The 24,377-nt window shown below is 50.5% G+C and overlaps 9 protein-coding genes across 9 annotated transcripts; 7 read left to right on the top strand and 2 right to left on the bottom strand.

Moving 5' to 3' along the window:
* Positions 1–1,924: 1,924 nt before the first annotated feature.
* BDP81DRAFT_451750 (uncharacterized protein) lies at positions 1,925–4,556 on the top strand (the record flags this gene model as incomplete). The annotated part of the gene is made up of 11 exons (XM_060592669.1): positions 1,925–2,024; positions 2,078–2,112; positions 2,164–2,224; positions 2,264–2,725; positions 3,004–3,075; positions 3,166–3,389; positions 3,449–3,463; positions 3,510–3,734; positions 3,811–3,962; positions 4,016–4,294; positions 4,352–4,556. The coding sequence occupies 11 exons, from the start codon at positions 1,925–1,927 to the stop codon at positions 4,554–4,556; spliced, it is 1,830 nt and encodes a 609-aa protein (XP_060443169.1).
* A 799-nt stretch (positions 4,557–5,355) lies between these two features.
* BDP81DRAFT_473410 (short-chain dehydrogenase) lies at positions 5,356–6,838 on the top strand. The gene is made up of 2 exons (XM_060594653.1): positions 5,356–5,609; positions 5,680–6,838. The coding sequence occupies exons 1-2, from the start codon at positions 5,537–5,539 to the stop codon at positions 6,591–6,593; spliced, it is 987 nt and encodes a 328-aa protein (XP_060443168.1). The 5' UTR covers positions 5,356–5,536; the 3' UTR covers positions 6,594–6,838.
* Positions 6,839–10,180: 3,342 nt separating this feature from the next.
* Positions 10,181–13,076, top strand: BDP81DRAFT_353451 (serine endopeptidase). Its single transcript, XM_060586247.1, has 4 exons — positions 10,181–10,214; positions 10,269–11,022; positions 11,078–11,851; positions 11,912–13,076. The coding sequence occupies exons 1-4, from the start codon at positions 10,206–10,208 to the stop codon at positions 12,997–12,999; spliced, it is 2,625 nt and encodes an 874-aa protein (XP_060443167.1). The 5' UTR covers positions 10,181–10,205; the 3' UTR covers positions 13,000–13,076.
* Positions 13,077–13,871: 795 nt separating this feature from the next.
* Positions 13,872–14,351, top strand: BDP81DRAFT_276240 (uncharacterized protein; the record flags this gene model as incomplete). Its single annotated transcript, XM_060582966.1, has 1 exon — positions 13,872–14,351. A coding segment is annotated over one exon (480 nt), but the record flags the coding sequence as incomplete, so codon positions are not given.
* A 157-nt stretch (positions 14,352–14,508) lies between these two features.
* Positions 14,509–16,188, bottom strand: BDP81DRAFT_493931 (benzoate 4-monooxygenase cytochrome P450; the record flags this gene model as incomplete). The annotated part of the gene is made up of 3 exons (XM_060595372.1): positions 14,509–14,925; positions 15,000–15,063; positions 15,190–16,188. 3 exons carry the CDS (start codon positions 16,186–16,188, stop codon positions 14,573–14,575), a joined length of 1,416 nt encoding a protein of 471 aa, XP_060443165.1. The 3' UTR covers positions 14,509–14,572.
* A 286-nt stretch (positions 16,189–16,474) lies between these two features.
* On the bottom strand, positions 16,475–16,858 carry BDP81DRAFT_451745 (uncharacterized protein; the record flags this gene model as incomplete). The annotated part of the gene is made up of 1 exon (XM_060592668.1): positions 16,475–16,858. The coding sequence occupies one exon, from the start codon at positions 16,856–16,858 to the stop codon at positions 16,475–16,477; it is 384 nt and encodes a 127-aa protein (XP_060443164.1).
* Positions 16,859–17,489: 631 nt separating this feature from the next.
* On the top strand, positions 17,490–18,051 carry BDP81DRAFT_462930 (uncharacterized protein; the record flags this gene model as incomplete). The annotated part of the gene is made up of 3 exons (XM_060593955.1): positions 17,490–17,504; positions 17,567–17,895; positions 17,931–18,051. The coding sequence occupies 3 exons, from the start codon at positions 17,490–17,492 to the stop codon at positions 18,049–18,051; spliced, it is 465 nt and encodes a 154-aa protein (XP_060443163.1).
* A 1,612-nt stretch (positions 18,052–19,663) lies between these two features.
* BDP81DRAFT_60712 (uncharacterized protein) lies at positions 19,664–20,140 on the top strand. The gene has a single exon (XM_060596045.1). It carries the CDS (start codon positions 19,675–19,677, stop codon positions 20,062–20,064), a length of 390 nt encoding a protein of 129 aa, XP_060443162.1. The 5' UTR covers positions 19,664–19,674; the 3' UTR covers positions 20,065–20,140.
* A 90-nt stretch (positions 20,141–20,230) lies between these two features.
* Positions 20,231–21,452, top strand: BDP81DRAFT_324845 (uncharacterized protein; the record flags this gene model as incomplete). The annotated part of the gene is made up of 3 exons (XM_060584921.1): positions 20,231–20,389; positions 20,443–20,568; positions 20,631–21,452. 3 exons carry the CDS (start codon positions 20,231–20,233, stop codon positions 21,450–21,452), a joined length of 1,107 nt encoding a protein of 368 aa, XP_060443161.1.
* Between the last annotated feature and the right edge of the window lie 2,925 nt (positions 21,453–24,377).

The following is a 24,377-nucleotide window of genomic DNA, read 5'->3' as shown; positions in this document are numbered from 1 at the left end:
GGTTATGGCTGGACCTTTGCCTGCTGGAGACTTGCGCCCAGAACCTTACTGGGGAAGCGAACCGGTACCCCGCGGGATTGACAGTTCCCCGCGCGACATTAGCGAAGTCGCGAGGCACTGAGTTTTTGTTTGCGTCAGCTCGCCCAATTGGGATTTGAAATAGACTTCCTTCGCCCGGTATGAGGAGATTCACTGGTTGAAGAGGCTAGCTTCCAGGATTCCAGGCCATCGGATAGGGCTGAGGACAATACGACCAAGTACGAGAGCGGGCAGACCAAGGCCAAGCCCGTCCTAGCCAGCCTAAGTTTGGTCTGGAATCAGGCCACGATGGTATTCGTTCTGGCAAACGATGCAATCGAAGGAACTCAACATTACCGAAGATCTACCAAGCTTCGCTAGTTTCAACCACGGGAGACCACGAGCAAGGCCCTAGCCTGCTTCCGAATTACGAATTGGGTCATGAAATAGAGTTCACGCACCTACACCCGAGTCAACGCATGCATATTTTCTTTAACGTCAGAGTTGCGACCCCAGCGGGAGGTCTAATTTTGTTCAACATTCATTCGGATAACATCACGGTAAGTCAAAGTCAGGCCATTTCCGCCCCGTTTGAGTTCATGGCTTTGGTGAAGCAATCCGGCTGGCAGCGCTGATACCATTTCCCATGGCGATCATCGATGCAAGTTGCCATGTGTTAAGAGCCCAGCCCTCGTGAGACCACGTAGGGGTGATTTCAGTATATAGAATCTAAGCTGAAGAGGAGAGATTTGGGGCGGGGATTCCGCAGAGGAAAAACGTTCAAGTGGGACCCACGCGGAATTGGCGCGGTAAGTCGTGGCAGAATCCGGGCCTTAGCCCGGATCCATTAATCGGGTCCAGCCCGTAACACCATGGACGTAATAACAATGGACGTATATCTGGTAGCTCTAATGCCTTGGTCCCTTGAACACTGCGTCTGACATTATTCGGGACCACGTAGCAGACCGTCAAATGCAGCGAGAGGAACAAATGCCAGATCCAGAACTTCGATCAGTTGAGGAATGGAGGACCTCATGTGCGAGAGGGGAAAAGTAGCTGGGCTGTAAGAAAATTTGGCCCAGCAGCTTCTCCTCCTGTTGTGAATTGAGCAAACGAACAGATAGCGATCCAGTGAAGGGAATTTTGTGACTGGATGACCTTAAAGTCTGAGAGAGAAATCCGAAGTTGATCCACATGTTACGGGTAATGCTCACCATCTGGAATAGTCAAGGAAGCCTTCTTCGGATAAAAGAATCTTCTGAAACAGATCATCACAACTCTTTCTCCAATGGAAGTCCGTGGCTGTCGCACTGAGCTTTTCCAGAGGTACTCTAAGTGAACGATGCGGCGGGTGGGGCCGACTCCAAAGAGGAGAACGGAGGCCTTGCCCGCCATACATGTGTCTCTCGAGACATGCACCCAAGCTGCTAGTATCCAGGGAACAGGAACGGGCCTAGAAACAATGGGGACCTGAGCTGAGAGACAGGGAGCGTAGGGGGGCCAAGCCATCAAAGTTCGGCTAGAAGTCCAGAAGAAATTCATTCCACGAGGCGTCTGGATGATCGCAGGACTCAAGCATTGCCTGTTCAAGGTTCAGTAGCGTCCTCCAGAGACAAGATAGTTGTTACATGTAGGTCAAGAACCATGGCCGGCTAGATCTTTCAGGACTCATTGGGCAGGGATGGAGTTACCAGTCTACCTTACCTTGGATGGTCCTCGCGGGATGATCTACTGCTTCTCGACTCGGAAATCACGGCCCGGGGTCTATCAGTGCTTTGAACTACGGCGATGGTTTACATATTCCAAGACCCCCACAACACAGCATGACTCCGACGATATAAGCTCTCTTGTGTCTGTTTCCTCTGCCATCCCATCCATCATATTCCATTCCAAGCCATTTCTTGCGATGTCTTCGCCGACCTCAGCAAACACCACGGACATCGGTGGAAGAGTATACAAACGTCGACCCGGCGCTTGCGAAACATGCAAAGTACGAAAACGAAAATGTGAGTTGAGAAGCTGAAGAACATCTTCGAAGCAGTAGCATAACAATTCATAGGCAATGGCGGTAGGCCGAGTTGCGACAAGTGCCTTGTAAGTGTACCTATGGCTGGACTGGACGCCATGGAATCTCATTACTTGCAGTCATCCGCCTCCTTCTGCTTCTACGTCACACCAAAGAAGAGGGGAAGATCCAGTCAGAACAGTAAGAAGATTCAACTATACTGCGTTGTTTGCCATACAGCAGCTAAGCACATCCGACCAGGCTTGAACGCGACAACCAGACAAAGTGCATCATTCGATGATTTCAACTTCACGTCACAGCAATCCACATCACCCCCTTCACCGACAGATCACCTGAACTACTTTGGGCCCTCGTCAACTCAGTCATCACTCTCAGGTGTAAATAGGCTATTGGATCTTGGGCAATTCCCGGCCCCGGTGACGACTGAATCCCTTGAAGAACACTGGGGACCGTTGTCAGGTGGTCTACTGAACTCGCCTGATGCTCTAGGAGCACAGAGCACGGAGATCATCGCCAGCCCAGTCTCTTCAGCATTGGATTATTGTTGGAGCACGCAGCTCTTATCTAATGGCCAAAGCGTCTCTGGATTCCAGGAGTTTGATAGTGTTGCATCGGCCGACTGGAGCCTTGAAACTCTGCAGACAACCACCGATGAGAGCATCATCGACCATTCTGTTCATGGTATGCTTGCAAGCCATAATTCTGGGAGACAGTATACCAGCTTACAGGATGATCAGTGACATCTGCGTACTCAACAACCGAGATGGTGAAGCTCCTTATAGGAAGAGATCGGAGTTCTTGCAATTCTAAACAGTTTGGGCAGAACCTCATGGATCTTGTAGACGAATCTACCACCTGCTGTTACAGCCCAAAGCTTCCGAAGAGTTCCCACCAAAGCGTTCAACCTAGCCTTGACACACTAGTTGAGTTTCTTCACGGTACACTGCTATCAATTCCAGGAGCAGTCTTGATGGGGTTGAGAACTGAGGCTAACTGTTGCTGGCAGCTTTCACCGCATCTGAACCATATCTGTAAGTATTGAGATAGTCCAGCGTACAAAGCCTGCTGGTAGTATGAGTGTGATCTAACCATCTGTCTTTGTGGGTTGAAATATGTTAAAGACTCTGAAATTCTGCGACTCTTTGAAGAGGTGGTTATGAAAGGGATGTCGGACCATGTTACGAGTTCGATAGTATACGCCGCACTTTCTATTGGTTGCTCAATCTCGATGCGACAATCCTTCCCTTCCAAAGAGACAGAGTCGAACATGAGATGCTTTTATAGCAATGCCATGGTGCATGTCGAGAAACTGCACTCGTGTCCTCCATCAGCTCTGAACTTCAAGGTACTTATACTTCCAGTGCTGCCCAAGTATACTGAGCTTATTCTGACTCAATCAAATAGGCACTGATCACAATGGTAAGCAATAGCGATTTAAGAGGCTGTGAGCCCTGTGGGAATGTAGCTGACACTTCTCGTAAAGCTCGTGGCCTCAACCTTTTGGAAACCGGCAGACACTGATTGGTTGCTCGGTGCTGCAGTTGCTTGCGCTCAATCGTTGAGACTAAACAGCCTGGCATGCCTCAAGATAGTCTGCCAGACCAGTGAGGAAGTCGAATTGTTGAACCACGCGTTTTGGTTGCTGTACATAATTGAAAAGCCTTTTCGGTTGCGCAACGGACAAGCTTCGGTAAGCTCGCCATTTTCATTCGCGATTTTATCATCAGCCACAGAAGTCACGCACTAACTTTTCTCCTCGCATTTAGGCTCTGAATAATGCTTACATCGACCACGAGCCTATGTCTCCCGAGATCGGACCTAGGAGGCCGTCAATGCAGACCTTTGGGGTTCGTTACCGTCTGGCTCAATGCTGTGCCAGAATAGCAGACGAATTTGACATACAGGAAGCTCTTTCCCGGTCGACGGTATTCACATCAGAAAATGTAGATCACTGGTTGGAACAGCTTAAAGATTGAGAGTTGACGTTTTCAATGCACGAAGACCAGCACCCACCACGATGTGGGACTCGAGAATCGCCTCACCCAACAGCCCAAGTACGACGCCCTCTCAAGGGGACATCTCAACAAGCCTGCTGTACTTTGATCTGGTAGTGTGTGTCTGCGGAAGATTTTCAGCCAGACCATTGGGCGACTCAATCTCTGATAAGATAGAACAAAAGGTTCTCGAGTCTGCCATTGACATTTTGAAGTTACTCGTCGAAGTTGATCCTACCAAAGCCGGCACAAATCAGTATGTCTCCTTCGCGCTGTCTTCTACGGTCTCAGCACTGACCAAATGTCTTTCCAGGAATCTTGTACGCATTGCCGTCAGCTCATTCTGCCTAGTTGCAACTTTCATTTCGAGGGCGAACGAGCGGGCCACAATCTTCAGATATCTGGTTTCGACACTTGGGTTCTTCGCTCAGATGACTGTTACTTCGCCACTCATGACATTGGGGAAGTTCAGCTCCGTGGTAGACTCCGTACAAAAAGCAATTGAGAACAACGTTTGAAAAGCTTTGATATATACTTTGTACTAGGGAAATTGCCTTTCAACTTACAATTTTCAATACCCTTCAATAGACTAGAAGACTTAGTACCTTGCATTTCTACTTTGCGTTGACACCTATAGTGCTGCCATTTCTTATAATCCTGACTGACAAGCTCACAACGTCTACGACTGATATTAGTGTTGGAAACTTAGCCAGTAGTGGTTTGGTGTACATGTATGCTTCCATCTGAATATTATCAGAATCCTGGTGCATCTCGAACACCAACGGCCCCCTTTTTAATTCTACCAACCCTTGGAATTCTTTTGACTGAGTCAGCTTTTCGTTGGCCCTTCTTCCTCCGGCATGAGTGGGATGTGATCTTTTGTCACGAAAGAGGTATAGCAGTGGATATCTCAGGGGTAGAGATAAGGGGTAGACAGAGGTATTGGCATACAAAAGGGGCTCCCTCGAGGGCTTCCCTTTTCTCCTTTCCATAGTTGATTAGACCACAGTTGAGATCCCGATTTCCATGAGCTACTCTGTATGCTGATTCGTGACATCTTTTGTGGTATCTAATTTCGGCAAGTCTAAGCGCCTGGGTGAGGTTAGCCACGCCTACACTTGTCTCGCCCAGCTCCTCTGTGGGGTAAACCGAGCATACCCCGTGGAGAAGCCACGCATGGCGTTGCAGCATGACGTGGGCATGTCTTTCGCCAGTTCGTCTTATTCGGCAAAGCTCAGGGTCCGATCGTCGGCCTCGCGAGCAGGTCCAAGTCTATTCATGTTCTCACCCCTCGCCAAAGTTGTCGATGTACTTTCTCTTACTCTTGGCTGTTCTCCCAGAAAACCACTACTCAGAACAACAGCTTGTTCCTCGTAACACCCTCAAAACACAGTGAGGCGTTACTTTCCAAAATTGCCTTCGCGAACCAGAAACTCGGGCAACGAATATCTTTCGATTTTCAGCTGATTTACCCAATACTTCAGACGTATTCGGCGACATGACCGTCACGAAATCGATCGCGCCCTACAACGTGGCCGGAAAAACGGCCATCATCACAGGGGCTGGGTCAGGTATGCAGTCCCAGCTCACCCACCACATTCGCATTATAATATCTTGAGTAACCCATTGAATGAAACATAGGCATCAACTTTTCTTTTGCTGAACTGCTCCTTGAGCGTGGCTGCAATGTCGTCATTGCTGACCTCGCTCGTCGACCAGAGGCGGAGCAGCTCGTCTCGAGCAACCAAGAGGAGACAAACGGCAGGCCACGCGCAGTTTTCGTCAAGACCGATGTGACCTCATGGCCGGCGCTATCCAACATGTTCAAAGTTACCATTGATGAATTTGGGGGTTTCGACATCTTCTGTCCCGGAGCGGGCGTCTATGAGCCGCACTGGTCCAACTTCTGGCACCCGCCTGGATCATCCGAGAGCAAGGACAGTGTAGACGGCGGAAAATATGCTCTACTTGACATCAATATCACTCATCCAATTCGTTCTACGCAGCTAGCCATCTCCTACTGGCTTCATCCTAAGGAGGTCACGAATGCCGCCCTACCACCTTCGATCAAAGCTTCACCCCAGAACCCAAAGCGCATAGTTCACATCTCATCAGTGGCTGGACAGGTTGCGAACATCAATGCACCTCTCTACGCAGCTTCTAAGTTCGCCATCACTGGGTTTGTTCGCAGTCTCGCTCGCTTGGAAGAGACCGATGGCGTCCGCGTCAACGCTGTTGCACCCGGCGTCGTAAGAACTCCGCTTTGGACTGAGCACCCAGAGAAGCTGGTTAATCTGGACGAAGCTCAGGATGGTTGGGTCACTCCGCGGGAGGTTGCTGAGGCAATGCTACGATGCGTTGAGGAGGAGGCACTTGTCGGAGGATCAATTCTGGAAGTTGGCAAAGATAACACACGCTTGGTCGAAGCCTTCAACGCGCCTGGTCCAGACCCCGACCCAAAGAGGGGTCTTGTTGCCAGAAATGGGTCAAAGGGAACCGACATGGTCTTTTCTTGGTTGAGGGATGCCACCAAATGGGCTGTTGGCAGGGACTAATAGTCGATTTCAGGCTGTCCTTTCTCCCTAGGGTGCAGGAATCACACATACTTGGTTCGAAATAACACCATTTACCCTTCACTCTCACATCTCCTTCCACGCTTTTCCTATGTTGGTACAACAGCACTCGAGATTTCGGTATCTCTAAGTCTGTTCCAGGACGCTTTTGGTGATGCAACTAACTATTGGCCTTGGACACCAGTGCCTCAACGAGAGAAGCAAATGTCTAAAGGTAATGAAGTGGCACTATTGTCGGATTGGAAGTCCAATTCGACCGCGGATAAGGGCAAGAGCATGGGCCACCTCGAGGTGGTACAATTAGACCGCGACTACCCAACCAACCTACGGTTGGGATCTCCCTTTTACACATTACGCAGAATCAATCAATGCAGAGATATTGATACTTCGTCACCCCCAGGACCCTACGGTTCGAACCAACTTTCCTGTGATAGGGATACCAACACTATGCTATTGATGTTCGAAGTATCATCGATGACCGCAGCCGACAACGGGCTTAGGTAATGAGTTATTGGTTCTGAGAAGCACATGTATCTGAAGGGATTCAACGAGTTGCTTCGGAATTACGGAGGCATTATGATTCGACTACGATGGCTGGCCTGTTTAACTCTCGACCGCCGAACTAGCGGCCTTACAAATGAAGTTTCTCTCCTTCGGCCGTGCAAACGTACACAAGTCCGGATGTTTCGGTGCGGCCAGGCCGGAGCGGGTACATGCTTGTGTGGTTAGGTTGCTTGGATTCAAAGTGGGACTGAGTTTGGATACGTTCGAGTGCCAATTTGTCGCCCTGCAAGTTTGCTAAAGCAAAAATCGCAGCTACGTACGCCGAATCGAGATGTTGCAAAAGAGCATAGAGGCATGGTCTGGCCACGGGCAATCCAGATACAAAGCTGCCAAGAGAATGTGATTGTAAGGTACTGTGTCTACTGCACAGATGCAGGGTAAGAGTTGAAGTAATTATTGCGCCAAGGGCTATCGTACAGAACGAAAATCCAGAGCCGGCCCCTTTATGCTACTTCTACGACAATGCGCAAAAACCGCGCCGAGAATTGTGAGAAATGTATCCCATCGAGTGCCACTTGACGCCATTTTTGCCAAGCCCCAAAATACCCACTATTTACACTTTATTACCCCGCATTCAAAGGGGTACTTAACAATACGTCACTTATCCCTATGCTCTTTTGCCTAGTATCACCACTATTACTACCATTTCGATTAATGCTGCGATGTCTTCTAGTGATTCCGATGCTTCTATTACTTCCGTACGCAGTTGTATAGTAGTTGAGATCCTTCCAGAAGACCTTACTGCTGCCTGTAATACAGACTGTACGCCAGAACGCTGTGACGCAGCAACAGTCCGGCCCCACGAACCTCCAGCTACCGAGCATGGACCTCCGGGCTCCTTCCGGCCCTTTGACGTGCCAGCCCGGGCCCAAGAAGTACAGCAGCTGCCGGCAAGCCCGCTGGATCTCTTCGTCCAATACGTTCCGCAGAGCCTCGTGGAGTCGTGGGTCCAGTGGACAAATGCGATGCCGTTGTCTGGCCCTAGGGCTAGAACGTCTGGAGTGAATTCATGGCGGCAGATTTCAGTAGAAGAGATCTACCTCTTCCTAGGGATCCTATTATATATAGGGATCCATAGGGAATCTGCATTATCAACCTATTGGTCAACCTAAGAGTAAAGAGAGGATCCTATCTACCTATTTATGCGGTTTATTTCTAGAAACCGAATTCCAATTACTGCTCCGGCGACTACGGATATTTAATACTGCTGAGTTCTAGCCCAGCCAGCCCAGCCAGGGCCGGGGCCGGGGCAGGGGCCGGGCTCAAGATTAAATGCTAGATGTATACTGGAAGGTTGACTAGTGGTCAGCCCATATCCAAGAGACTGGGGATTCCTTTTATATACCTGGTTCAGATCTTACAGTTGATGAGGCTATGGTTCGATTTATAGGTCGATCTCTTGAGACAACAACGATTCCAACGAAGCCTATTCCAACTGGCTATAAGATCTGGATCCTTGCCCAGTCTGGCTACTGTATACGGTGGCTGTGTCACGTACATGGAAGGGGCCCATACGCATTAGTCCCCCAGGCCCAGCCAGCTGGGCTGGCTGCCGGAAAGCTGGCTCTGTTGACACCAACACAGCAGGTAGTAACTACCCTAGTTTCCCTACTTCCAGCTGCAACCTACCACGTCTTTCTTGACAACCTCTTCGCCTCTATACGGCTCTTTCGTACCCTACGGAAGCAACAGGTTGGAGCTTCTGGTACCTGTCGAAAGGATAGTGGGATAGATAAGACCTTAGTTGATGAGAAAGAGACTGAAGGAGGGGATATCCCCTGGGGTGAAGTACACTGTATCCCTACTTTAGATGGGGAGGTAAGCTACCAGCCCAGCCCAGCCCAGCCTAGCCTAGCCTAGCCTACGTAGCTAACTCGTAAATAGGTTAACCAGTTTACCTGGAAGGATAATGCCCTTGTACTATTCCTATCAACTGTCTTACAGAACGGCGAGGAGGTTGTTCGCAGCCGCCGTCGCCCAGCTGGGAATTCCACTGCCAAGAGGGCTGCCCGGCAAGTCTTTGGCCCAGACGTCCGCAAGGACCTACCAATCCCTAGGGCAATTGATGAATACAACCACAAGATGAATGGGGTTGATGTGAGTGACCAGATGAGGTCCTATTATCAATATAGCCACCCCATTCGTCGAGGGGGCTGGCAGTCAATTGCCTGGAATTTCCTACTAGAAGTGGTAGTTGTGAATAGCTTCTTACTGCAGCTATGGGGCAGCCCTAGGTGGCAGAAGGTGAAAACCCACTACCGCTGGCGTCAGCTGCTTGCAGCCCAGGTTATCCAGCAGTTTGGACCATTAGCACAAGGGCGGCAGAGGTCACGGCCTAGACGGGCTATAGATAAAAGGAATACCTCTATCCCATGGGAACACCATACAAAGGGGTCACGGAAGGTTAATCCCCCTTGTTCTTATTGTAGTAATACAAGGGCATTAAGGGCCCGCAAGGCACTAGGCGAGATATCTGGGAATAGCTTCACGCAGCGTAAGTACACGAGGAAGGGCTGCTTAGACTGCAACGTACCCTTATGTATCCAAGGGGATTGCTGGTACCTCTGGCATACGCAGAATATATAGACAATAGAGGTACTGTAACCCTATTGGTTAACTTAATAGATTTACAGCTTCTTATTGGCTCTACCCCGCCCTTGGCGAAAATGGCGTCAAGTGGCACTCGATGGGATACGGAGAAGTCGGTAATTGCATTCAATATGTTAGAGTTCGACCACTGGGAATTTGGCTTGCACCGAAAGCGAAAGCCCGTATTGCACTCTACAGTAGGGGGGCCCGCGATGGTTCGCGCGAGTCAGGGGTCTTCCCCAGGGAACTAAGGACATTTTATAAGGCTTGAGGCGATTACTGACCATGGCCGAAGCATTGTGCTTGGAAGTTTTGGTTTACTCAACTGTCTGCTAGACCATCATGAAGTCATTCGTTAAGCAGTCTGCCTTTGCAGCTTGCCTCCCATGGTTGGTTTTCTCTGATTACAATGACGCCTTTGTTGTTGAGTTCGACGTATCCATGCAATTGGTAAAAACACACAATTGTAATACCGCAGTAGAGATGCCACTAACACGGTGACAGAGCGCAGAGGATCTCATCAGCCGAGCGCAGACATCTCTAGCAGCCTCCGGCCTTGACTGCACAGCATCTTCGCGATTCCATTTCACTCACGCCGTATTCCAAGGAGGATCTTTCAACGTCGACTGCACCAACGATGGAGTTTCTCGAAAGTCAGTACTGCCGACGCTACAGTCAATCGATGGCATTCACAAGGCATGGCCAGTAACTTCAGCAACACCGGCCGTCTACATGCCGAGGATTCCAGGAATTTCTGACGGTAATTGGGGAAGCATTACTCATGGATCGTCCAAGCGCGACTTGTCCCAGATCTCAGCTCTCAACGCGAGAGACGGCATCGCAGCCAATACCTTGCCGACGCACGTGGATACTGGAGTGTCAAAGCTTCATGCCAGCAACATCACGGGCAAAGGCATCCGTGTGGCTGTTATTGACAGTGGTTTCGATGTTGATACCCCGGGCCTGAGCAAAACCAACATTGCTTATGCCCACGACATGACAGACGGTGATAATGATGTCCGTGACAACTGTTCCTTCCACGGCACGCACGTTTTGGGCATTGTGGGAGCCAAGGGTGATGAGGGTAAATTCGGTGTCGTTGGCGTAGCGCCGGATGCCACGTATGAGCTTTACCGTATTACAGGCTGCACCTCTGGAACTGCGGATGACGCAATCATCAACTCGTTCCTCGAGGCTGCAGAGAGAGGCGTAGATGTTATCTCATGCTCGTATGGAGGTGATCTCACTTTCCCTGAAGGTATTTTGGCCGCATACTCATATCTAAGCCCAAGGAACGTACTGACAATATTAAGACCCCTGGTCTATTGTGGCTACGCGACTATTCAATAACGGCACCTATGTTTCCCTTGTAGCTGGGAATGGTGGCCCCGGCATCTTTACAGGCGCCAGTCCCGGAGGCGCAGATGCCGTTGCCGCCGTCGGGTCTACTGATAACTCGCAAACTCCTTACTACAACTGGGGAGGCAATTGGACTGCAGGGGATGAAGGCGGACCCATTCGTTTCGTCCCTGGCTTGCCTTTCGACTTCCCATCAAACGAGGGTTTGACAGTCTGGACTTCAGACACACCCAACACTAATGGTTGCCAGCTACTTCCGGACAAGTCTACTTTGCCGGCCGACTTGTCCAAAGTTATCTTCCTCTCCCAGTTCGACCAATGCTGGATGGCGGCCGATAACTCATCAGTTTCTCTTACCAAAGAGTTTGGCATTCCGTATGCCATGTACTACAGCTGGAGCAATTACACTGTTTCTGAAGGACCGCTCTTCCTGGAGGTCTCTGCAGCAAATCAGAAGGGATATGTCACGGTCGATTATGAAACAGCAAAGCAACTACTGAATGCGAAGGCGAAACATGACTCTGTCCAAGTCTTTCTGGCAAATGACGTCTCTATTGCAGACGTCAGTCTCACTTACAAGGCAAATAACCGGTCCGGCCTCCTGAGCACCGCGTTCACCAGCTGGGGTCCAACTCTTCGAGCAGGATCTATGCCCGCCTTCCATGCTCCCGGCGGCAATATCTTGAGCACTTTCCCTGGATGGCTTGGAGGCTACGGAGTAGTTAGCGGTAAGTTCAACGTCTATTCACGAGCTCCGCAGGCTATTATTGACAATCATGTTTCGTCAGGCACCAGTCAGGCCACGCCGTTCGTCGCCGGCATCGCTGCACTTGTCAAACAGCAGCATCCAGACTACAGCTCTGAAGAGATCCGAAATGTGATCGCAGCCACATCCCGCCCAGTCAAGTGGTACGATGGAATGGGAAACACGGGAGACTTCCTAGCGCCAGTCTTCCAACAAGGATCTGGTCTTGTCGACGCTTGGGGAGCAGTTAACTCCGCTACATTACTCGACGCCTCTGCTCTTTCCTTCAATGACACAGCAAATCGTCCCAAAGAGTTGACTTTTACCATCAAGAACACCGGATTGGAGACTACCGCCTACCAACTGAGTCATGTTGGAGCCAGCTCTGGCTATGTTCTCGACAAGGCCGATGGCTACCAACTCACTAAAGCCGTGGTCTATCCCGTATACGCCGAGGTCAACATTTCCCCCACAACTCTCTCAATTGGGCCAGGAAAGACTGCCACAGTTTCGGTCTCAATCTCAAAGGAGCCCGACTTATCGGAAGCTTCCACTCGAGTCTCCTATTTTGGCGGCTACATAAACATTGAAGCCAAGGGCGCAACCGACGTTGACAGACTCTCGCTACCCTATACGGGCTTCGGCGCACCCCTCACTACCTTGCACAGCATCAACCGCGATAAATCGTATCTCTCAGCGTACAATGTGACCGCCGGCCGGTCATCGCATGCTGAATCAGGCCGCGTTTATACCTGCACGTTGAACATGACCGCAGATGTTCCAGCTTCTTTCCCTGGCAACGAATTTCCCAGCATTGATGTCTCCCTACTCTTGCAGTCGCGTAACATGACCATTCGCATGGTGGATGCCAAGACCGGAAAGGAAGTCGTCAAATCATACCAGAGTACGTCAGAGGACCCTTGGAATGGTTCAACATGGTATTGGGATGGTTCCGATGATAACAAAGCTCCCGTACCCGCTGGTACTTACAAGTGGCGTGTCAAGGCTCTTAAGATGCTTGGAAATGCGGAGAATGAGGAGGATTGGGAAACCTGGGAAGCCGGTACCTGGGTTTTAGAATACACTGCTGACAGCATTTTCTCTTCGAATTCGACGGGTTCGAAGAGGTAACGCAACACTTAGATAAGTAGCTAACCAGAGTCGAATGCGAAAGCAAGTTGTTGGAGTCTGGCGAAGATATGTTTTACCTCCAGTCATATTGTAGTCGACCAAATCGATTTGTGCGGTCACAAAGAAGACGTGGTATGAGTGGGGTATTTGCTCCCCTCTTAGCCTCTGTCGTTGCCTGGCCTGTCAACAGGTTAATTGTCACGAAAGAAGTATAGCAGTGGATATCTCAGGGGTAGAGATAAGGGGTAGACAGAGGTATTGGCATACAAAAGGGGCTCCCTCAAGGGCTTCCCTTTTCCCCTTTCCATAGTTGATTAGACCACAGTTGAGATCCCGATTTCCATGAGCTACTCTGTATGCTGATTCGTGACATTAATCGATCCCTGTTCAGCTCGCTTGTGATGAGATGAGCCACGCTTGTCACTGATCAGAGCAGTAAGACCTAGTGGAACAACCTTGCTGCTTCGCACGTACAATGAACTTTTTACTTCCCCATTGGGCAAGTCTGTCTCAATAAGCCCAAGAAGCTCCAATGATGATATTCTCATGCAGGAGTTTGCGGCGTAGTGCACCTGCATATCATGTGGTCTGTCTTGCTGCGTGCAATCCTGAGAATATTAGGCTGCTCAAGCCTCGGAGTTTAAGTAGCCGCGATGCCTTCCAGCGAGCCCCAGGTTCTTCTTTCCTTTTGGTACCATACTATATCGCCCAGCGACTTTCTTATCTCCCGAGAACACCAGCAAGCCGCAGCCTGACGCAACAAACCGCGTTCCATTTTCATCATGGGCTGGTACGAAATCACCGACGACTACATCAAGGACGCTAAAATTACCCTCCAGGTGTGCGAGACTCTCCAGGTCAGAGACGTTAACGGTGGAACACAACGAACCATTTATCGCGTCGACCAGAGCGGACGACAAATACCAATGTGGACTGTCAATGAGAACAACGAAGAAGGCGTCCTTGCGGTTGTCTCCGCAGACCCCAGAGTACAGGTCCCTGCGGGCAGTGCAGTCGGCATTATCAAATACCACACTTTATCTTCAAAAACACAAATCACCCTCTGCGGTTCCAATCTGAGCCTGGGGCTCACGGATTACAGCCATGGGCACGAAGTCAACTTCAACGGCTACAACTATCGATGGGTCATGTCCAAGAACACAATGTCGACGAACACACTTTGCCTCAAAACCGATGGAGACCGGTTATTAGCGAGATGGTCGGGAAAGCCTGAAGGCCGAGGGGATTCGAGTCTGATTTTTGAACTGTTTGTTCCGCCTCAAACACTTGATATGGATCTGTTGGTCGTCACCGGGCTGGCATCTGCAGGGTACTGGAAGAAAGCAAACAAGTTCGGGAACCCGATAAGCAAGATTTTGAAGATAATGGGAGGCCTTGGTCGGTAATCAAACGTGGATTGGTCATCGCAGATGGCGCTTAGAGAGAATTGCTAGCATTCAAGCTGAATATTCCTCTTGTTTGAATGCCACTCAACTGAACTATATCTATGGCGAGGATCCCACTGATTTGAATCAATAAACCGTTTGATCCCACATTGACTTTCGACCAGGGTCTAAATCGCCAAAGGACGTCTCTTAATGTGCACTACCAGAGGCTGTTTCTTCCAGATGGCCCAGGCTTTGTGATTAGAGTATGGCTGTGTCCAATCTGTCGATGATGAATCAAGCTTCATGTCAAATTCCCATAGAAGTCGCGCAATGATAACTCGCATCTCATTGTAGGCCAGGTGCTTGCCAATGCAGTTGTGAGGACCATAGGAAAATGGCTGTATAGCGTCCCGCTTATCCGCGTAAAAGGGAGATGTTGGGTCTTGAGCAATGCAGGCAAGCCACCGTTCAGGGGCAAAGCTCTCTGGCTGGGCAAAGTTGGAAGTAGATAGGCCGGCAGAGGAGTGATGAACTCCGACTCAAGTCTTACAGACGCCTTGATTAGCAACTCTCCCGCCTTAAATAAGTGGAGTAAGATAGTATGCAGAGAACTTACCCCTGATGGAAAGAACATCCCCTCGATATGAGTTGGCTCCTTCGTCTTTGGAACAACTCTCTCAAGGGAAGTTGGTACGGGCGGATAGAATCTAAAGGTCTCGTTCAGCACGGCGAGAAGTTATGGCAAGCGTGCTGTAGCATTCGTGAAGTTGATTTCGCTGGCTGCTTCGAATGCTGCTCTGACTTCCTCGACGGCTCTTTTGTGTGCATGGGGCGTCGATAAGAGGTAAAAGGTGCAAGCCGTCATCAAAGTCGCGGTCGTATCACTGCCGGCCACGAAGAGTGTGTTAGAGTTTGTGACAATCTCTTCAATGGAAGTGATAGTCTTCTCGTCTCTTCCACGCAGAAGACCCTGCATGAAATCTTTTCGGGTGACTTCAGAATTGTGCTCGAGCCTCTTGTTGACGGCTTTTCTGGTGTAGTCAAATTGGTCCATGAAGCCCTTTTCAACATCCCGCGCCAAAATCGGCAGGACGATCCACGCCAATGGGCCTAGCAAAGTGTTTAGTTCGAAGAGTTTCTTGGCGCGTTCGATAAACATGAGGACAGAGGTTACCACATGATGGAATTCGTTATTGTCGAGACCGCCCAAAGACTCGCCAAACGTCAAGTCGCCGATAATGTCGAAGGAAGCAATGTGAAACCACCTGCCCATCTCTGTCGGCATTCGGGATTCAGGAACATCAGATAGCCTTCGAACCAGCTTATCGACGTAGTCGTGAATGATCGGCTCTTGCTCGGCTAAAGACCGTGGTGAGAAAGCATGGGCGATTCCTCGGCGAATTCGAGCGTGATTGACATCATCGGCGTTAAGGATATTGGAGTCAGGGTCGAGTTGCTTCGAGGCACTGTACTTTGGGAATTGCCCTTGCCCATGGCCGTAAATTGTCTTCCAGGCCTGGCTAGTAGTAAACGTCACCGCATCTGGCGAGTAGCTTACAACGTTCCCATATCTTCTATGAAACTTCCGAATATCTTGATCGATGGTACCGAACAACATCTTGAACTTGGGAATGACTGGGAATATCGACCATAATTTGGGACCCGGAATGTGGCTCAACGGGGAGAAATAAGCTTGATAAATGCCTCGAGCAAGATAAAAAAGGAAGAAAGAACCGAGTGCCAACAGAGCAATATGGGCAAGCGGCTGAGTTCCCGTCAACAAAAGGGAGCTCATAGCCATTGTGATAAAGAAGATTGAGCTGCGGGTTTCAATTGTTTCCATCAACTGGTGCCAGATTCAACGACGGGACTATTAGTCTTTATGTCCGTAAAGTAGTTTCACAATGAAAGCCATCTCTCTCAACGCCCGTAAAGTCCCCGATGCATCTGTAACATCGTTACCCCACTCCATTACTCAGTCTCTTAGCATATCGCTTGGTAAGATAGCGACGTGGCTGCGTGTTTCCTCTCACAACGTTGTTTTTGATCCCGCCGCCTTCCCCGCAACGGATGTGTCCATCCTTGTTCTACGACTGCCGGACCAGGTGGGATTCCATCTTATCGAAGTCAGCACTGACAACACGGGTGTTGAACATGACGTCCTTCTTGAGATGTAGCTTGGACTCGACATGCTGGAAGTAGTTTCGAATTTCTTCTCTCCCAGGATACTTCTCGGACCAAGTCCATGGTCTCCAGATCTCTTCTTCAGAGAACTCATAGAGAGGCGCGGGTGTGTCGACACGTGCTCCGGCATAGCAGTTCCAGTACCAGACACCGCCAAGATCGGCTGCATCGTCGATCACAAGGGTCTTGAATCCAGCCTTTCGGAGTTGGTCAAGGGTGTAATAACATCCGGCGAAGCTACCACCGACGATGATGGCATCATATTCCGGAGAGGATAGAGAGCCCATCGTGCTGCACTGCAGATGCAAACAAAAAATAAGCAGAGACTCGGTGGATTGAATAGTCTGACTGACAAGACTGACGATAATGCAATTGACTGGAAAGAGAGATATGACGAAGAACGGCATGCACCTTTATGATGCCGTTGAAGAATGACGTTCAATGTGAGATAGCGTTGACCCACGAGTTTACGGGGCCGCGGGCCAACTTCCGCAGGTTTTGGGGGACGGTCGGGTAGATTTATCTTACCACCATTGATTCGCCGTAAATGCCATTGTTTAGATGGTTCTGTTGTTTTAGAAGTTTACAAGTGGTTATGGATGTTGGTTCGGACAGACTAATTCACTGCGGGAATCTGTCCGCGATGGCGTGGCTACCTACTGGGATGTTCGGGCTCTTTCGATGAAGTCTAAATATGGGGACGCTGCTCTTTGACGCCACTTCTCATCTTTGGCTACTCCCTCGACCATCCACAGGAGACACATAATATCTTGATTACGCTACAAGTACACTCAACATGAACGATAAGGGCTTTGTTGAAGATGCTGTCAGTATCTCCTGATCCCACTCGAGCAGATGAGTCCGACTGAAGGAAAGAGCGAATATGCCGACGTTTGGAAGCAGGCTGAATTCCTTCACATGCCAGTCAGCAAAGTTAGTGACACCAACTCATCTCAATCCCATGAAAAAGTCATAAACTGATCTGCATCGTAAAGTATCACAAAGAGGAGTTGGTGAAAGAAGAGCAAGAGGTCATGGACCAGCTTTATCGCGGCTTGTTGCACTACTGGAACAAGGAGTCGCGCAAAGACTACCACAACGGAATGGTCGGCACTCGACGATTTTATGATTTTGATGACATGCTCAGTTACGACATGTTTGGCAACACCATCCGTGGCAGCTTCAAAGAGCACTTTGACTCCGTCTTCCTGTACTGGAACAACGGCAACATGGAGTTCAAGGACATCGAGATCACTGCTCTGTCCAAGGAATATGCCTATTCCACCATGATACAACACACCTGGGGAACAGCTGGCAATGTGCCGTTTGATACGGCTTCAGAAGGACAGGCATCGCAAGGAAGAACGAGGGGCAATGGAAGTGGATTCATGAGCATCTGAGCTTCCCCACCGACATGGCCACCAAGGCCGCTGACTTCACCAGCACACTGGATCCCTTGAAAGCAACCAAGATGAAATAGGTATCTTGCTCGGCTGCAACTTCATGAATTTTTGGCGATTTTTGGGACCAAGGCGGTACAACAGGATACGCTATGGTGGTGACTACCCTGTTTAAAGACCGGCGAGAAGCGGTGGAGCTTGACTGGGGTTAGAGAGTCTATGGTAAATAAGGCGTAATTACTGGCCGGCAATTACGGATTCATTTTTGTACGACAGAGTCATAACTGGCGAAAACTACTCAGCCAATAGTGGAGATACAAAGCTTGGAAAGTTCGTCCGCGATGCAGCATGATGCACTAGATCAGGCCGCAGGTACTCAGGTGCTGTTGGCGACCCCATTTACACAGATGGTGAGTATCGATGTCAAGCATCGTAAGGTTTAGATATCTTTCCACGATGCTTCTACTTTGACCTACTGTGAACAAGCACTAGCAACGTAATAGGGGATAGAACTACCAGTAGCTAGTACAGCGCAACACCCGACTTGATGTCGCAATCAGTCCTAAGAAATTTTTAGCGCAACTTGTGTCTGCAGTGTTGACAGACTACTCACTGATGGCCGCAGTGGAATATGCCAGTGGAAAAATTGATTGATGTGAATGTTGCTCAAAGATCGGGTGTCCTAAAGGGGCATAATCAAGACACCAAAGAAGAGGAGGTGGACGAATTTTACTTTTGGAAGGGAGACGTCAATACTCCCCAGAAGTTAGCTATGCTGTCTCGGGCTTTACAACTATCCCACGACTATCCACTTCGTCTGTCAATCCCATGTGAACAGCAGCCAAGAGTGATGTCACGAAGGCGTTCTATCGCAACATGAGGGATTCCTCACCTGGCTGGAAAGGTGCCATCCATTCAGCGTATGACGTAGCTGCTTGTACAGCGTGTCTTAGAATATGATGAGAGAATCACGATGTACCTACTATATGTTGGACAGCGGCCGACTGACGGGTATTCGGAGGGGTTCAGAGTCTAAGACAGCAGGTTCGAGAACGAGACACGCCTAACTCGGAACAAGCACCCATGCACACACGACAACTTAGCATCAATCAAGCCAAGAATACTGGTCGATCGACAATGTCTATCCGTGCTATTCAGCTCTCAACGACGTTCCGGGAACAGATGCGCTAACCCATGGAGAATGCATTGGGGTTAAGTCTCAATAGCTTTGGCGGAGCTGTACGATCCAAGACACCGCCAACCGTAACGGGTTATAAGTTGAGCGTTCCTGATGGAGCTCATCCCGAAACATATGCCCGGCCTCAATCTAGGTGGATCAAATCCCTGTATTTGGGTACCGCGTTACGCGCGGCAATCATAGAACTCAGCAAAGGGGGAGCCAGCTGCGTTATCAAAGTTCGCCGATCCACGGATTCTGAACACCCGGGCTGAGACCGATCGGCGATGCGGGGCCGGGTCCGGTTGACGTCCACCGTCTGAAGCGGTCTTGCATCATCACAATCACATGCCCTCTGCCAGATAGGCACTTAAGAGCGGTCAAGAGACATTTATATGCTGGCTGATGATCTGGTCCTTATGAGGTTATAAGACGCAGCCATCGTCACCTCCATCCGACAGTACCCCCTTTTCACACCATCTTCAACCCTTTACGAAACTCAAACCTATTCCTAGCACTTCCCATCATGTCCACTTACCAAGAAAGCCAACCTTCAAGGTTAGCCAAGGCAACCAAAGGGATTCAATGGAACTCATGGTCCATCTGCGCTGCCACAGTATTGGCCGGTCTTATAGCGCAGACCTTCTTTGCTCCTGGGCCAGCTCATAAGCCAAACCCCTCGATTGAGTCGTGTTTGGGCAAAGTCTGCGCCGGAAGGTCAGATTGCGTCCAGTTCCCCAGTAAAAAGGACGCGGGAGAAGCTACTTGGATGGCCCCGTTCAACCTTGGTCGCACAGTCACACCTGCTGCGATAGTCAGACCCAAGGATGCCCAAGAGATCGCCAGCGTTGTAAGATGCGCAGCCAAGCATGGAGTCAAAGTCCAAGCAACTGCGGGGAGCCATGGCTGGGGGTGAGTTCATGAACCCCAGAGAAAATTTGACGCACGATTATTGACTCTGTCCGCAGTAACTATGGTTAGGTTTCCTACTGTTCTGTAACATGAGTTGCGGTGTCAAGATGTACCTCTTGCTAACTACGTTCCAAGGCCTCGGAGGCGAGGACGGTGGTATATCCGTCGATATGCAACACTTCCAGTATACGCAAGATGGAGACTCAAACAAAATCAGAGTTGGCGGTGGTACAAGACTCAGCCAAATCGATGAACACCTGAGCGCCTCTCAGCAAGCCATCCCTCATGGAATGTGCGGTGGCATCGGTATCGGAGGCCACGCCACTGTTGTAAGTACAGAAGATCAAGCTCATTGAGATGAACACTGACAAACTTTGTTCAGGGTGGAATCGGCCCAATGTCCCGTATGTGGGGTACAACCTTGGATCACGTTGAGGAAGTTGAGGTTGTCACGGCGAACGCAACGATTGTCCGCGTAAGCTTGAAGGAGAATTCGGACTTGTTTTTCGTGAGTTTTCTCCAACGGCGGGAGTCCCGCCGCGTTCAATTTGCTGATGAACGAACCTTTAGGCCATGAGAGGAGCTGGTGCCGGATTCGGTATCGTCACCGAATTTGTCATGAGAACTCGCCCAGCGCCATCAAGTGTTCTTCACCTCAGCCAAACATTATCCTACAGCCACCCGGCAGAGATCGCAGATGTCCTTCATTCATGGCAGTCTGTCGCCACTGATCCTTCCCTTGACAATCGCTTCGGCACGGAGATGGTCTTCAGCCCGGCGGGTGCTCGCATCTCATCGACGTGGTTTGGCTCAGAGGCGGAGCTTGAACAGGCTGGAATCCTCAGCCGCATTCAGATCGCCGATGCTTCAACCACAACTCATCAGGAGACCTGGGAGGATTCCCTTGCCCGCCTCGCTGTCGAGGAAGCTCTTCATACGGCTCCCATCCCGAATAAGCTTTACTCTAAGAGTTTGGGCTTGAGCAGCAGCGACGTTCTCTCCAAGGCAGAGGTTGCCAGCATCCTCGCAAGTCTGCCAGCTGAGCTCATGTTGGAAGATTGGTCCATCAAGTTCCAGGCCGCTGGCGGCGCTGTTACAGATATTCCCGCTGGAATCACTGCCTATGCTCATAGAGACAAAGTCATGTTCTATCAATCCTACGCCGCCGGTGCCTCGAAGGCGACCCGCACCAGCCTTGAAAACTTCCACAGGGAGTTGTTGAACACTGTTACTCAGGCTACTGGCACTTACCCAGGGTTCGTCGACACGGAGCTTAGAGATGCTCAGCGCTCTTACTGGGGGTCGAACCTTGCTGCTCTGGAAGACATCAAGGCAAAGTGGGATCCGAAGGATGTTTTCCACAACCCCCAGAGTGTTTCTGCTCGGATCTAAATGCCCGAGTGTTCGTCAATAGAGATGCCAGGACTGACAACATGCTTCAGTTCCATTTCACCAGGTGGTAGGAAAATGACTTCAGTTCTCTGAACTTTGGGTTGCAGCAGTCAGAAGACGATATTTACGTATTCAAATGGACAGTGACATCACCTACGTTACACCTGTTGCTTTGTATGGCTACTTTGGATATGTACTTGAAGACTCTTTAAAGACTCTGAGAGACTTTCTACATCAAGTCTTTGGGGAACTTGCGTGCCAATATCGCGACATGCTGAATCTGAAGCTATTCACATTCCCCGGAGTTCTCCTAAGCTAACATGCTAGGATTGCCTGGACAACGATGATCGCTGCCAACACTTTCGCCACCATACCTTACAGCGCGTGCATCTCAGACATCAAGTTTACCCTTGTAAGTCATCGGCACAGTGCCGACGTATCCTTGTGCATGCTGATCACCAACGTCACGGATAGGCAATCCGGACGACGGGAAGATGATCCCTACTTCAAAGGCCGAGCCTCCAAAAAGGACCACCTTGGCGTTCCACAGCACGTGCGGTTCTCACAACGGTTTCTTGTCAACCAACCATCAGGTTGGTATTGCACACCGAAGAGTTGGCTTTGACTACTAGCGGGCCGAAGCCCATTCCTCGGCCTTGGGCCACTAACACGACAAGGAAGTCTAGAAGCCAGGCCTATCCATTGTTAGTGGCCAGTTGATGCCAATATCAGACTTGAGCTATGGGTGTTAGATGAGGTCAACACCATAATCGAATGGGGCTATTGCACAAGGTGAATCCATGGCTAGAATTAACGCGTCCTTTTGTATCACCCAGCGGAAGTAATTAGCCGGCGAGCATGGTAAGCGTCATATGCCATGCGCGGCAAAGGTGCACCCAAGCGATGGACCAGGGACGGGAAGTCTCGTGTCCCGGCCGAGGCCACCGACATTCATCTTTGCAGCGTAACGCATTCCGAAAAGCCTCTCCTTGTAGCATCGGGTCCAAACCCCGACATTGGCGAGATGGGCGTCGACATTGAGGTGGTTGGGGCCTGCGGCAGGCAAACCGCCCGCGCGCGGGGGAGGATACCGGGGGGTGTTCGAAAGAATTGAGACGCAAATGTCAAAAGAACCCGGCCTCTCGGTGGCCAAGGCCGCAGAGTCTGGGTCGAACTAGCCGGGCAGGCAGATGAGGTTTGACAGATGTCCTGTGCGATGCATGCTTGCAATTGGATCGGCGCCATGAATGCCACCGAAATGAGTAGGTCTTCTCCCACGGCTCTGGGATCGTTCCCCTGAAAGCTGTATGTTACCATCTGCTGATGTTCGAATCGTGCCAAGGTGACGACTTGCCCCTCCGCCCATCTACTGCATACACGTCAATGACCTTTTCAAAGAAAAAGGCCTGTCTCTTCGAAAGGGCTACTATGGAGCCCAGGGCAGAGTTTGCCGTCGCGCCGTGAGGCCCGTTGGAGTCGGCCCTGCTTCTAGCTTAATGTTTCAAGCCTCGGAATCGCTGTCCCGGCAAGGCCCTACCAATGTCCCCGGGTACCCCGGTCGTCTCATCCGCACTCACCCATGACGATCCGGCGGCGGCATCCATCCAACACCAGTCTAACTGCGAGTTGGGGTAAATGGAAAGTGGTCGAGCGGGGGGCTGGTGAGGGGTTATGAATGGCACATCAGTCTCGAGGTGTCCGAGCGACTGCTGACGCGAGACGGGAAAGAGAAGCAAGGCGACGGGAATAATGACGATGAAGGACGGTATAGTTGCGGTGAATGTAGCTGTGCAAAGGGTAAGGGCAGTTGAGTGTTGTTCCAATATGGAACGAGGCAGGCCAGGATCGAGGGCTTGACAACCCCAATCTGGAGGCTCTCCGCCACTCCTCCGCCAATATACTGCGTAGGTGATCTTCCTGCCGTCTTACGGTCCTCCATTGCCTGATTCGATCATTGCCCAGTTCTGGTTCTCGTGCAGATGCCGCCTTTTGCGGGCTGTCCACCGAAGAAGAAATTTCTTTCATCCAGCCACTCCCGGCGTAGGATCCGCTATTAAATCCTTAGCACGGTGCGGCCTGGAGACGAGGCGAGCCCGCCCGTTGCGGGATCACTGGGGGAGTGAGCCAACAGTCTGGCGCCCGTCTGCACCATCTGGGGTTAGCTGATGGATAGCCTACCAACTTGCATATGCTTATCTCTGCATCTTGCTAAAGCATTACGGCTGTGATGCTTGTTCATTGCCGTTGCAGGAGGTGGCACTATCTGCCTACTGCCATGAAGACTTCTGGTCTGGGTCAAGTTGCATGTACCAGATACATCTAGCCTCGAGGTTGTTGTGTGGCTGCAGCATGGTACGGATAGTGACCATTGAAGAGGCTGGCTCGACAGACGAGGAACCCATGTCGGGCTTGCATCGGACAATGGCATCAGGGCGATCATCTAGGCGATGCCGGGTGTGGAATATGTGAGATCTCGTCGCGTAATAGAGTAGCCGGGGGTTCAAGACCGAAAAAAGAAAACATTCGTATGATGGAGAGACCGATGATGAACGACACCAGGGGCTTGGCGGGCGGGCCCGAACGAGGCCCGCCAATTGTCTCGCAGACTCTGATAGATTGTTCTGTCCTCCAACCATGAACAGACTCCAGCGAAGTTCGGGCTTGGCTCGGGAGTGTCAACAAAGTCAATTGAGCTCAGACCAAGGGATCGGAACTTCTCTCAAAGAGTATTTTCGTATCTGGAGACACTCGGTCTGTGTTGCGGGCGTGGGTAGAGCAGGGCGCCGTTGTCGAGTTGCGGCCAACGGCCCGAACGAGCGAGAAGCAGAACAAGAATAACCAGCTCCCAGGAGGTGCAGCGAACGAGCACTCCGTTCGCCAAAGTTGAAATATCCCCAGCCCTGCCAGCGGAAAACTTGAAACTGT

The sequence above is a fragment of the Colletotrichum phormii genome, assembly GCF_030913505.1.
Source record: "Colletotrichum phormii strain CBS 102054 chromosome Unknown BDP81scaffold_15, whole genome shotgun sequence".
Lineage (NCBI taxonomy): Eukaryota > Fungi > Ascomycota > Sordariomycetes > Glomerellales > Glomerellaceae > Colletotrichum > Colletotrichum phormii.
The sequence above is the reverse complement of the archived record's forward strand: the minus strand, read 5'-3'. Positions and strand labels throughout refer to the sequence as shown.